A 12,275-nucleotide genomic window follows, 5' to 3' on the forward strand; every position below is an offset into this window, starting at 1 on the left:
TTGTGATTTGATGGTGTTTAAAGGTCATATAAATTTCCCATACGAAGCATCACGAGATTCAGACGGGGTTTTCAACCTAAATATTTGTTTAGTTCTTCAATCGCTGAGCTGATGAATGTTCTATAGTTATATTTCTTCTATTGAAAGAGATGAAAAGTGGTGCTTAATATTTGTTGTTCTACTAATATTTGACATTTTATTCTAAAATAAAGGGTTGATTATAGTAACCGATAATATCAATCATTAAATGGTAGGAGAAAAAATTTAATATGTGACAACTTGTATACTTTATTAATTTTTATCTTTTGAATATTTTGCCGTCAATGGGCAACTTTAATCAGTGTATGGGTGTGTTTCAATTATTAATTAACTACATTAATTTATGTCATATGAAAAAAATATCAATTAAATATTACAATTGCAATATTTATTACAATACAATTACTATTAGTTTACTTATATTTTTCTTAATTTCTTTTAGCAGCATTTATAATCTGGAAATCAAATTAAATTTTAAAATTAAATTGTTTCTTACACTTCAACTCATGGTCTTTATATTTACTTGCCTGCATGTTATATAGAAAGTCGCGATAAAGGTTTTTGGCATAGAATACATTTGAATTTATTAATGTAAAAAACAATAAAAAGGAAAATAAATTATATGGAGCAATGGTAAGGAAATGAATAAGAATGACTATAGACAAATAGAGCAGAAATCAATTAAATATTCAGTCAGTTTCTTATAGGCCCCATCGTAAATAATTTCAAAAACCACAGAGTCACAATAAATCAAAGATATAAAATTGTAATGGTGTTGAAATGACTTAAGCTAACAAAATAATATAATCTACCACATTGTTGAGGTGGTCTAGGGTTGCCATATTTGTATACTGAATATTATTACTGCTCCTCGAAAGTATATAGTCAAGACTACAGACTCTATAGTCAAAACTATAGAGTGTTTTATTGTGAAGACTATAGAGTGTTTTATAGTCAAGACTATAGAGTGTTCTATAGTAAAAAATATAGAGTGTTCTATTGTATAGACTATAGACTGTTCTATAGTCAAGACTATACACTGTCCTATAGTCAAGACTATAGACTATTCTATAGTCAAGACTATAGACTGTTTTATACTCAAGACTATACATTGTTCTATAGTCAAGACTATAGACTATTCTATAGTCAAGACTATAGTTAACTTTAGTTAAGCCTAAAGACTGTTCTATAGTCAAGACTATAGATTGTTCTATTGTTAAGCCTAAAGACTGTTCTATAGTAAAGACTATAGACTGCTTTATAATCAAGACTATAGACTTTCCTATTGACTATAGAGTGTTCAATAGTCAAGACTATAGAGTGTTCTATAGTCAAGACTATAGACTGTTCTATAGTCAAGACCATACCCTGTCCTATGGTCAAGACTATAGACAGTTCTATAGTTAAGACTATAGACTGTTCTACAGTCAAGACTATAGACTGTTCTATAGTCTAGACTATAACCTGTTCTATAGTCAAGACTATAAACTTTTCTATAGTCAAGGCTATAGACTGTTCTATAGTCAAGACTATAGACTGTTCTATAGTCAAGACTATAGACTGTTCTATAGTCAAGGCTATACACTGTTCTATAGTCAAGGCTATAGACTGCTCTATAGTCAAGACTATAGACTGCTCTATAGTCAAGACTATAGACTGTTCTATAGTCAAGACTATAGACTGTTCTACAGTCAAGACTATAGACTGTTCTATAGTCTAGACTATAGACTGTTCTATAGTCTAGACTATAACCTGTTCTATAGTCAAGACTATAGACTGTTCTACAGTCAAGACTATAGACTGTTCTATAGTCTAGACTATAGACTGTTCTATAGTCAAGACTATAGACTGGTCTATAGTCAAGACTATAAACTCTTCTATAATTAAGACTATAGACTGTTCTATAGTCAAGACTATAGACTGTTCTATAGTCAAGACTATAGACTGTTCTATAGTCAAGACTATAGACTGTTCTATAGTCAAGACTATAGACTGTTCTATAGTCAAGACTATAGACTGTTCTATAGTCAAGACTATATACTGTTCTATACTCAAGACTATAGGCTCTTCTATAGTCAAGACTATAAACTGTTCTATAGTCAAGACTTCAGACTGTTTTATTGTCAAGACTGTTCTATAGTCAAGAGTACAGACTGTTCTATAGTTAATACTATAGACTGTTCTATAGTCAAGACTATAGACTGTTCTATAGTGAATACAATATGTATTCTATTGTTCTATAGTCAAGACTATATACCGTTATATAGTCAAGACTACAGACTGATCTATAGTCAAAACTATAGACTGTTCTACAGTCAAGACTATAAACTGTTCTATTGTCAAGACTTTAGACTGTTCTATAGTGAAGACTACAGACTGTTCTTCAGATTGAACTTTATTCAAAATATATGTCAAGGCTATAGACTGTTGTATAGTCAATGATATAGACTGTTCTATAGTCAAGGCTATAGACTGTTCTATAGTCAAGACTTCAGACTGTTTTATTGTCAAGACTGTTCTATAGTCAAGAGTACAGACTGTTCTATAGTCAAGACTATAGACTGTTCTATAGTAAATACAATAGAATGTATTCTATTGTTCTATAGTCAAGACTATAGACCGTTATACAGTCAAGACTATAGACTGTTCTATAGTGAATACAATAGAATGTTCTATAGTCAAGACTATAAACTGATCTATTGTCAAGACTTTAGACTGTTCTATTGTCAAGACTTTAGACTATTCTATAGTGAGGACTATAGACTGTTCTTCAGATTGAACTTTATTTAAAACTATAGATTAGTCTGTATTCTAGACTATACTTAGGCTGTAGTTGTATGACAGACCCATAGTAAATGTTATAATCTCTAGTGAATACATTGATCTTCGTTTGCGTCTAATTCAATGAAATAAAACTTTACGTTGGCAATCATTCGCAACCAATAATTAAGTTGCATAAATTACCGTCCTATTCATATTTAATCAATAAACTCATAAATTTTGGAACGTGACTTAATAAGACGCAAAATGTTATCACTTATAAACTATAAAAAAACGTAATTTTCCAAAATATAACAATAAAAATAACAAATAGAAATAATCAAACAATTTTCAAACTCACGCAACTAAAACATCCGGATCCTCCCACCATTTACGTGACGAAGGCTCTAAATATAAACGCACACTACGCCAACCACCAATTTTCTTAACCTGCCACAAGAAAATAGATAAATTTAGTATACGATTTGCAATTGCATTTGAAAATTATATACCCGATAACGTTTACTGCCGCGATTTGTATTATTTTCCACAAAAATTAAACGCGCCATTTTTGTAATAATTCTCTAACACAGATTAAATAAATAATGGTTTTAAATTTTTAATATAAAAAACTTTTTATTGTAGCACAAATATAAAATCGATTTGAATACAAAATTGTAAATATTTTAAGAATGTCATAGAAAAAAGTGTAAATTATTTGAAGTTTCGTAAGGAAATAAGTTCTTCCAGGGTTTAAGAAAACGTTTAGTTAATTAAATTTATACTGATTCAGTCTGATTAACTGTGTTAATTATTGAAAAGAGTTTATGTTTAGCAAATCAATAAGGTCCTTAAATTTTTAACTCTAAGTTGAGAATATGCTTTTTGTTAAGGTACAATTTGAAGCTGATAGTTGGAGTGTCAGACGACAAAATGCTAATTTAACGTTCTATACTATTTTCAAAAACATTATGTGATGAAGAAATTCTGAAATTTTGATAGTGTCAGTTTTTTATTATAATATTACTGAACAAAATTATCGAATTTGATTGCACTTCAGACTAATAATGATCTATTACCATTAACAGATGCGTAAGGTTCGCATACATACCCCATTATAAAAACCTCAGTCATATACATACATTTGACACCAACTTTGTTCTAGCGTTTAATTCCACAGTCACTCCTTTGTAGTGTATCTGTTATTTCAGCAACAGCATCAAAATTATCCTGAATTACAGACTTAGTATAGTGTATTAGATTTTAAACCCGAATTTGGGTTTAAACCACTGCCATCACCTGCATCTCGAAGGAATCTGTGCAGTATCCGGGGAAAAACAAAATCTCGTTATAACATATTATTTCTCTCGTCCGGCTCCATGTCAAATCATTCCAAGAATAGACCGAGAATATACTTGATCATCACCAGTTTATAGTCCTCCAATCCTGGGACCTCCTGGATAAAGGTAACATGCGCCGGATTGGAGATAGTGGATACGTTAGAGAATTAGAAGGTTGGAAAAACTCTTTATAATAAAAGAGTTGGCCTATTAATTTGCACTACTGAATCTAGAGAGATTAAATTTTGTAAAAATATTCTCCAATAGCAATAAATTTGATCAAAATATTCTATATTGATCAGAGTGTTCGCATAGCTCTGATATAAGTGAACCTCCGGAATACTGATTTAAGATTATATATACTAAACATCAATTATGATAAAATTTGCAAAACTTAGTTTTATGTTTAGTTTATTAGGAGTTTATTAGGAAACTCCTAATAGACTCTCATTTCCCACCAGGTATATCGAATAACATAGACGAACCGATATTGGAGGAAGAGGAGGCAAACACGAAAATTGTAATTACACCTGATATGGTTAAAGGGGCAATCAAGAGCTTCGCTCCCTATAAAGCTGCAGGGCCGGATGGCATTTTACCGGCACTCTTACAGATGGAGGCGGAACTGGTCTCCGTACATCTGTCTCTGATATTCACTGCATGCTTGCAATTCACATATACCCCCATTAAATGGCAGGATGCAAGGGTAATATTTATACCTAAACCAGGGAAACCTAGCTATGCGACACCTAAGTCTTATCGACCGATAAGTCTTACGTCCTTCCTACTTAAAACCTTGGAACGGATTGTCGATAGTATGGTTAAAAGCAGTATACCCGACAAAGACCTAAAATTTAAGCAGCATGCTTATGTAAAGGGACGATCGGTGGAAACCGCTTTAAACGAAGTTGTCCACTACATAGGTGCATCCTTTAATAGCAAACTATATACACTGGCGGTATGCATTGACATCGAAGGCGCCTTCAATAACGTGCACACTGATACTCTTATCCAATCCATAGACCAGTTTTATGTTGACCGGGTGCTCCGTAACTGGATCAACCACATGCTAAGGAACAGATGGATTAGTTGCGAGATGTACGATATAACTATCAGGAAAAGGGTATTTCGCGGTATACCACAGGGTGGCATTTTATCACCTTTACTCTGGGTTACCACGATTAATAGCCTTCTAAGGACCCTAACTGAGAAAGGACTTAGACCCGTCTGCTATGCAGACGATGTCGTAATACTTTTAAAGAGAAAGGATCCAAATTACTTTTGTAGAAGAGCTGAGGAGGCTCTGAATACGGCCTTGGGCTGGGCTCAACCGAGAGGCCTCAATGTTAACCCGGCAAAAACGGAAATCTGTCTTTTCACAAGAAAGACAAAAATTTCTACATATACTGAACCTTGCATCCTGGATAAGAAGATACCGGTGACAGATAAAGTTAAGTACTTAGGTGTAATCCTCGACAGGAAATTAAAACGGAAATACCACATAGAGGATAGAATCAACAAGGCACATCGGTGCTGGGCGATATGTAGGAAAGCTATAGGCATGAAATGGGGTCTTAGTCCTACTATGATAAACTGGCTTTATAAAAGTGTAATTAGACCAATTCTAGCTTATGCTTCAATAATCTGGTGGACTGCTTTAGACAAAAAGTGCAATATCAAACTTCTACAGGGAGTTCAGCGTACATGCTGCTTGGGTATAAGTGGTGCCATGTGTACTACTTCAACCAAGGCTCTGGAAACGTTGCTAGATATTCCACCCATTGAAACATATTTAAGATATGAGGCGGCGCTTACAGCCGAACGGCTCTATACTTTAGGCGAACTGGCCAAAAGCGGTTATAGGACACGTCATCAATGTATACTGGACACATTGGAAGGTTATACACAATCATCGGACATGCCAGATCGTATACCAGACACAGAATATGTCGGAAACTTTGAAACGCTGATCCCAGATAGAATGTCTTGGTCAAGCGGAACATTGGAGCAAGTACCAGTAGGAGTCCGTTGTTGCACGGATGGCTCTAAATTGGAGGACAAAGTGGGACTGGGGTTCTATATTGAAGACCCAGAAACGGAAATATACCACCGCTTACCAAATCATAACACAAGCTTCCAGGCAGAAGTACGAGCAATAACGGAATGCGTAAATTGGATTAGAATAAACATGGCGCCCACAGCGCTTAATATATTTACCGACAGCCAGAAGGCAATTAGGGCGATATCAGGTGATAGAACCAAATCTAAGACAGTAATGGATTGTAAGAAAACTTTAACTGAATACTCTTCCAGAGGTAAGGTTCACATTATATGGGTACCAGCCCACTCGGGAGTAGTCGGTAACGAAAGGGCGAATGTAGTAGCTTTAAAAGGAAGGGAGCTCGAGGCAGTTAACCTGACAAACGCAAAACCATTCGACGCAACAAAAACTGATCTAAAAGTATGGGTGAGAGAAACCCATAAGGCCTCTTGGAATAATGAAACAGTGGGTAGAACCACGAAGATTCTATGGGGTGACCCTGATGAGAGCAAGACGAGAAATCTCCTCAAAATGAGCAAGTCTGAGGTTAGTATGATGGTACGTATTCTGAGTGGACACATAGGATTACGTGCACATCTATACAAAATTGGACGTGCGGATTCAGACGAATGTAGAGCATGTGGAGAGGACAGTGAAACTCTGAAGCACTTTCTTTGCCACTGTCAGGCATTCGTCGAAGTTAGATCCAAGTATTTTGGAAGTGATGTTATTCCGAAAATAACATTCCTAACTAACACTGATTGGAAGATTCTTAGGAATTACGTTCAGGAAACTGAGTTCCTGAACACTGAAAAATAATTCAGTCAGTTCCGTTTTTTTTTTTTCATGATAAGGAGCGCACAACAGGCCCGATAGTGGCCTAGGTGTATTTCTTCGGATTTGATGTAGTATACATCCTCCTATCAACCTAACCTAACCTAGTTTTATGTTTCGAATAATCAAACTTTAGATCGTAATTAACACTAAATGTCTTTAACGCTCATTTCTGGATTGGTCAGTAATTGACCCAGCCACTCTAATAAGATCTCTAGCTTCCACGTAGCCCCTCTTGTATAAAATCAGTTGTATTATCAATAAATCATTTAAAAATGGTGGAACAACATATACTGAAATTCTACCGACAAAAAGTCAGGTTTTTTATACCCTACACCACTTTAGATTGGAGGGTATATTGGGTTTGTGCTACTATTTGTAACATACAAAAATATTCATCCTACACCCACATTTAAGTATATCAATTGGCTTAGAATTGTTTACTGAGTCGATTAGGCTATGTTCGAAACTTAATTTTATAGAACTCTTAATGACCCTAACCCCCATACAAACTCGCCTTCAGAAAATGACTTGAAGGTCAAAAACTAATAACACTTTTAAACTCTACATACATTCCACTACCAACATTTTTAAGGATAGGCCCATATTCAACTCTACTCCTCTGTGAGCCCTCTAGTAAAAAATCTCTTTTTTTGTCAAATATAAGTAAAAATATTCTGGAATAAAGTTAAAAATCAAATGCTTTACTTTTTACTTAATCAACATTTTTAACATACTGACTGGTGTAAGGTATCATATAGTCGACTATGCCGACTTTACATTTATACTTGTTAACTTTTGGAAATATTTTCTTCGAAAGATTGAATAGCTATCACACTTATTTGGAACATACATATGTTTTGTAAGAAATGTGAAATTTTGATACACTGTAACTCAGAGAGTTCTTGATCTCTAAATTACTATCTTATCGGTGTAACACTTCATTACATTTCATCTTGATATACAACTTCTATATATGTATGTATGTAGATGTAATTGAGAACTAAAAATGGTGGATACATTCTCAAAATTTTATTGGATATTTTTAAACATATAAAATAAAGTTCTGATAAGTTATTGGATCTACAATGCATTGTTCCATTATTTTTTCTGCAGAGAATTAGGTGTCAGCATTTTTTCTTAACATCCATTACATTTATGTTTCGTATTATCGATTAAAAATTAATTTGAAGTTAAAACAATTGTAACCGTTAAATCTACAAATCGTGAGATTGTTCACATATATAACGCTCTTAGTAACAATTAACCATTCTCATAAAACAAACAAGTAAGAAAATATAGTCGGGCGAGGCCGACCATATAATACCCAACACCTGTTATAAAAAGTAAAATGTGATTTGTACCTTGCCTTAGATATACATACTTAAGCCATTTGCAGTTAAATAAACTGAAAAAAAACTGTCAAATTTGAAAGGGGCAAGGGTCAAATGCGGCCCTATAACTGCAGAGTTCATGAGGGTCATCAAGGCTAGGTTTTAGGGGACCAATATTATTGTGCGTTACAAACATCAGCACAAACCCAACCCCACTAAAGTGGTGTAGTTTATGATAAGAATGTGTATTCGCATGGCATGGTCGTCCATGCCAATGAGTAGTATGTAAAAAAGTAATTTATTTGAAATAATAGTAAGTAATAACCCATTTGAAAAAGTGATTTTCAATACGGGGGCAAATATGGGACTATTGGGTTTTGTTGTATGAATGCTAGATGAAAAAATGGACCGATTTTAGCCATTTAATAGGTTTTATCCTTGGGTAAAAAGAACAGTATGAACCAAATTTCATGAGACCTGATCATTACGCAAATCGGCATATACATATGCACAATATTATATATATATATACATATATAAAAATGTGTACAAAAGCCCTCCTTGGGGGGTTTTGTTGTATGAGGGCTAGGCGAAATAACGGACTGATTTTAAACATTAATAAGCTCCGTCCTTCAGTAAAATGAATAGTTTAAACCAAATTTTATTAAATTATCTTGAAAGTATCGACCTGTAGCAGGCGCACATGGCTTACATGGACACACAGACTTACGGACATAATCGATCAGATTCCGATGCGATTGGGAAACTATAAGTTAGATATGGGACCAACATTTGTGGGTGTTACAAACAACAGCAAAAACGTATAATATCTCCCACACTATAGTGGTGTAGGGTATAAAAAATTTATGAATTTTAAACATTATGTAATTCTTAGCTAACACGTGCAAATTTGTATTATAAAAAATATCTACATTTTTAGTAGATTAAGAATAAATTTTCACTCGCTACAACATGGACCGAAGAAATATTGAAAACGTTTTAAAAACCATTTCTTATTAAATTTCAAATTAGCGTAATAAATTAGAAAATATTGTAATAATTGAAATGTTTTAGCTATTTAACACAGATTTTTATTAAATACACTTAGTTTTAATGGCGGGCGTAGGAATTTAAACAATTTGCTATAATGACGTAGCAATTAATTGGAATGACATCTGTATTAATACGTACAAGTCAATCAAGTAGGCAGAAGTGTTTTTTATATATCGACAAGGGTGGAGTTTGTTTATAAATGGTGTATGTTAATGGATTTATAATCAGTAAGTAAGTTAGTAACGGTTACTTTGTTGAAATATTTATAACTATTCATATATAAACATTTCCGCAAGTTTTATTTATTGGCAATTTTCACTTTCAATTGGAACTGGATTGGAGATTATAATTTGCATTTGTTGAAAAAAATTAAAGAAATAACTTGATTTTATTTTTTATCTTATTATGAGTAGAATTAAATATTTGAGATTTTTTCTGCTTTTTAGAATGACAATAAATGTAAAAACATTTTTATAATTATATTGAAATCTATACTTGAAATAGAGCTTTAAGAGAACAAAAATAAAGTAAAGTAATCGTAATGAGAAACATAAATGAGTTCTGGAATTAATTAAACACAATCAGACAACCAACCTTACTTGGTAAAGTTAATTATAGATTGACTCAAATTCCATGTTGGCCATTATCTTGTTGACACCTATGTAATGGTTTGGAGTGGAATAGCGAAAGAATAAAAAAAGACAAGAACTGGAACTGGAGGTATAAAAGATTGTTGCTTACGATCGAATATCAGTAGAATTATTTCTAACGTTAAAGCGTCTAGAAAGCTTTCAATTTCACAAAACATCAATAAATTATTTCAATTTATTATTGCAAACATGAAGGTGAGAATTTTAAAAGACGACTGAAGTTTAAGAATTTTGTATATTTATGTAAAAAAAGTGATTTTCTAAAACAAAAAGTGAAAATGTTCGATCCTGAATCCATAACAATTGGGTGAAAAAATTTAGAAACATGATATGTCCTTAAGTTATTTTAAAACTAATCCGATTAAGGAGGAGCCAATGGAACTTAAACTATATTCTCTTTTGATCAGAAATGTTCAGTAATGAATCAGTTTTCCAACAACAATAATTGGTAACGAATTTTTGCTCTAAATGCTTGACTTAAGAGAGATTGAAACCAGTAAAAGGTTTTATAGTGAAAGCTTTTTTAAAATTTTTAGAAAAAATTGGCAACTGGTCAAGGAAAATTTCATTAAACTTTAGGGAATAATGGACGAGCCAATGGTACTTAAATGATATTCTCTTTGGATCAGAAATGTTCAGTAATGAATCACAATAATTGATAACGAATTTTCGTTATAAATGATTAAGTTAAGAGAGATTGGAACCATTAAAAGGTTTTATAGAAAAAGAGTTTTTAAAATTTTTAGAAAAAAATGGCAACAAGTCAAGGAAAATTTCTTTAAACTTTAGAGAATAATAACGTTTTCTACAACGAATTCCATTTGGTACAATAATGGATAATATCTCGAATGATGTTAAAGTTATATATTTCTTTGAAATTCTTTTCTCCTTTAAATAGTTAAAAAAATTTAATAATCGATCTTTTTCTTTCAAAATTTCAGTTCGCCGTTGTCGTAGTCTTGGTTGCTTTGGCTTTGGGTGCTAACGCCTCTATCTTGCCCGGTGCCGTAGTTGTTGGTCATCCAGGAGCTGTCATTGCTGCCCATGGAGCTGTAGCTGTTCACGCTGCTGTTCCCAGCCCCGTACAAATCGTATCAGGTCCAGCTGTTGTAGCCGCCCCAGTTGTTGTTCCCGCACCAACTGGCACTTATGTAGCTAAAACCCGTGGTGCTGTACATGTAGCTCCTTTGCCAGGACATGTTCAATCGGCTGTGTCCGCTAACTTGGAACCTGCTCCTGGTACTCTATAAGTTAACTCCTTTAGAGAATTGGAAAGAAAACGTTGGTTCAACTTAATATGCTTCTGAATTTGGTCTATGATTTTTACCACATCCACCACCACCTGCACAAATTTCCCTTATGCCACTTTATCCTTTAAGTGCCGCCCAAGCACACACTCTAAATGGATTTAAGCCACTTCATTACTTTCCATGTAAATAACAACAACAAAAAGACCAACAAACCACCACCACCATCTTCAGTTTTCGTTTGTTTTTTTTTTAGTTTAAAATTCTTAAAACAACAAGTTGCAACAAAATGATAATTTTAAAATAATTTAAGTTTTACTTTTCCCTTTTTATTCTTTTTTACTTTTTATCATTTTCTTTTACCTTCTTACTTACTTCCCTCTTTGTTTCTATAGTTTCTTATAATAGTCATTTCAATCTATTCCATTTACACGTTCTTGTCTTTTCCTTGTGATATATATTTTTTTTATATTTACCGCCCTCTAAGTCATTTCTCACCTGCCATCTTTTGTCTTTTTAGCAACTGCCGTTATTTTGTATTATAACCTATATCTTAACCGTTAGTCATCTATGCTTGGATTATGTATTTGACATTATGAAAAGTTTAGAATCAATTTGTGAAAAACAAAAAAAGATGTTAAATTGTTTAGAAGAATATAAAGAAAAACTTAAAAATTTATAAAATTGTGTTTTAAATGTTTTCTAGGAGGATGATATATAAAACTGAATAGAGCTTTTGAGATCATAAATATGTTAAATGTTCTATCTTATCTCACCATAAAATTGCCAAATGGAACTGCCGATTTTCGTAATGATCGGACATCATAAAAACCCACATAAGAAAATTATATGAAGTTCAAAATACACTTAGGTATAAACGCATAAATGATTTTAATGTATACGTTAATTCCTCAACAAAATTTTATAAGGATAGGTCCCTACTACCATATACAAATTTTCATTATTAATCTGCGATC

General features: G+C 33.0%; 2 protein-coding genes across 2 annotated transcripts in view; one reads left to right on the forward strand and one right to left on the reverse strand.

Annotated features, from left to right (window-relative positions):
• The window catches only part of LOC111679086 (peroxisomal membrane protein PEX14), a 55,773-nt gene extending 52,317 nt beyond the window's left edge, over nucleotides 1–3,456 (reverse strand). The window contains exons 1-2 of the mRNA XM_046956225.1: nucleotides 3,312–3,456; nucleotides 3,161–3,249 (exon numbers count right to left, since the gene is read on the reverse strand). Of these exons, the coding sequence (XP_046812181.1) occupies nucleotides 3,161–3,249; nucleotides 3,312–3,368 (146 nt within the window). The 5' untranslated portion in view covers nucleotides 3,369–3,456. The remainder of the gene's footprint in view (nucleotides 1–3,160; nucleotides 3,250–3,311) is intronic.
• Nucleotides 3,457–10,117: 6,661 nt separating this feature from the next.
• LOC111679096 (adult cuticle protein 1) lies at nucleotides 10,118–11,982 on the forward strand. The gene is made up of 2 exons (XM_023440592.2): nucleotides 10,118–10,246; nucleotides 10,993–11,982. Exons 1-2 carry the CDS (start codon nucleotides 10,241–10,243, stop codon nucleotides 11,299–11,301), a joined length of 315 nt encoding a protein of 104 aa, XP_023296360.1. The 5' UTR covers nucleotides 10,118–10,240; the 3' UTR covers nucleotides 11,302–11,982.
• Nucleotides 11,983–12,275: the final 293 nt, after the last annotated feature.

The sequence above is a fragment of the Lucilia cuprina genome, chromosome 2 (genome assembly GCF_022045245.1).
Source record: "Lucilia cuprina isolate Lc7/37 chromosome 2, ASM2204524v1, whole genome shotgun sequence".
NCBI lineage: Eukaryota > Metazoa > Arthropoda > Insecta > Diptera > Calliphoridae > Lucilia > Lucilia cuprina.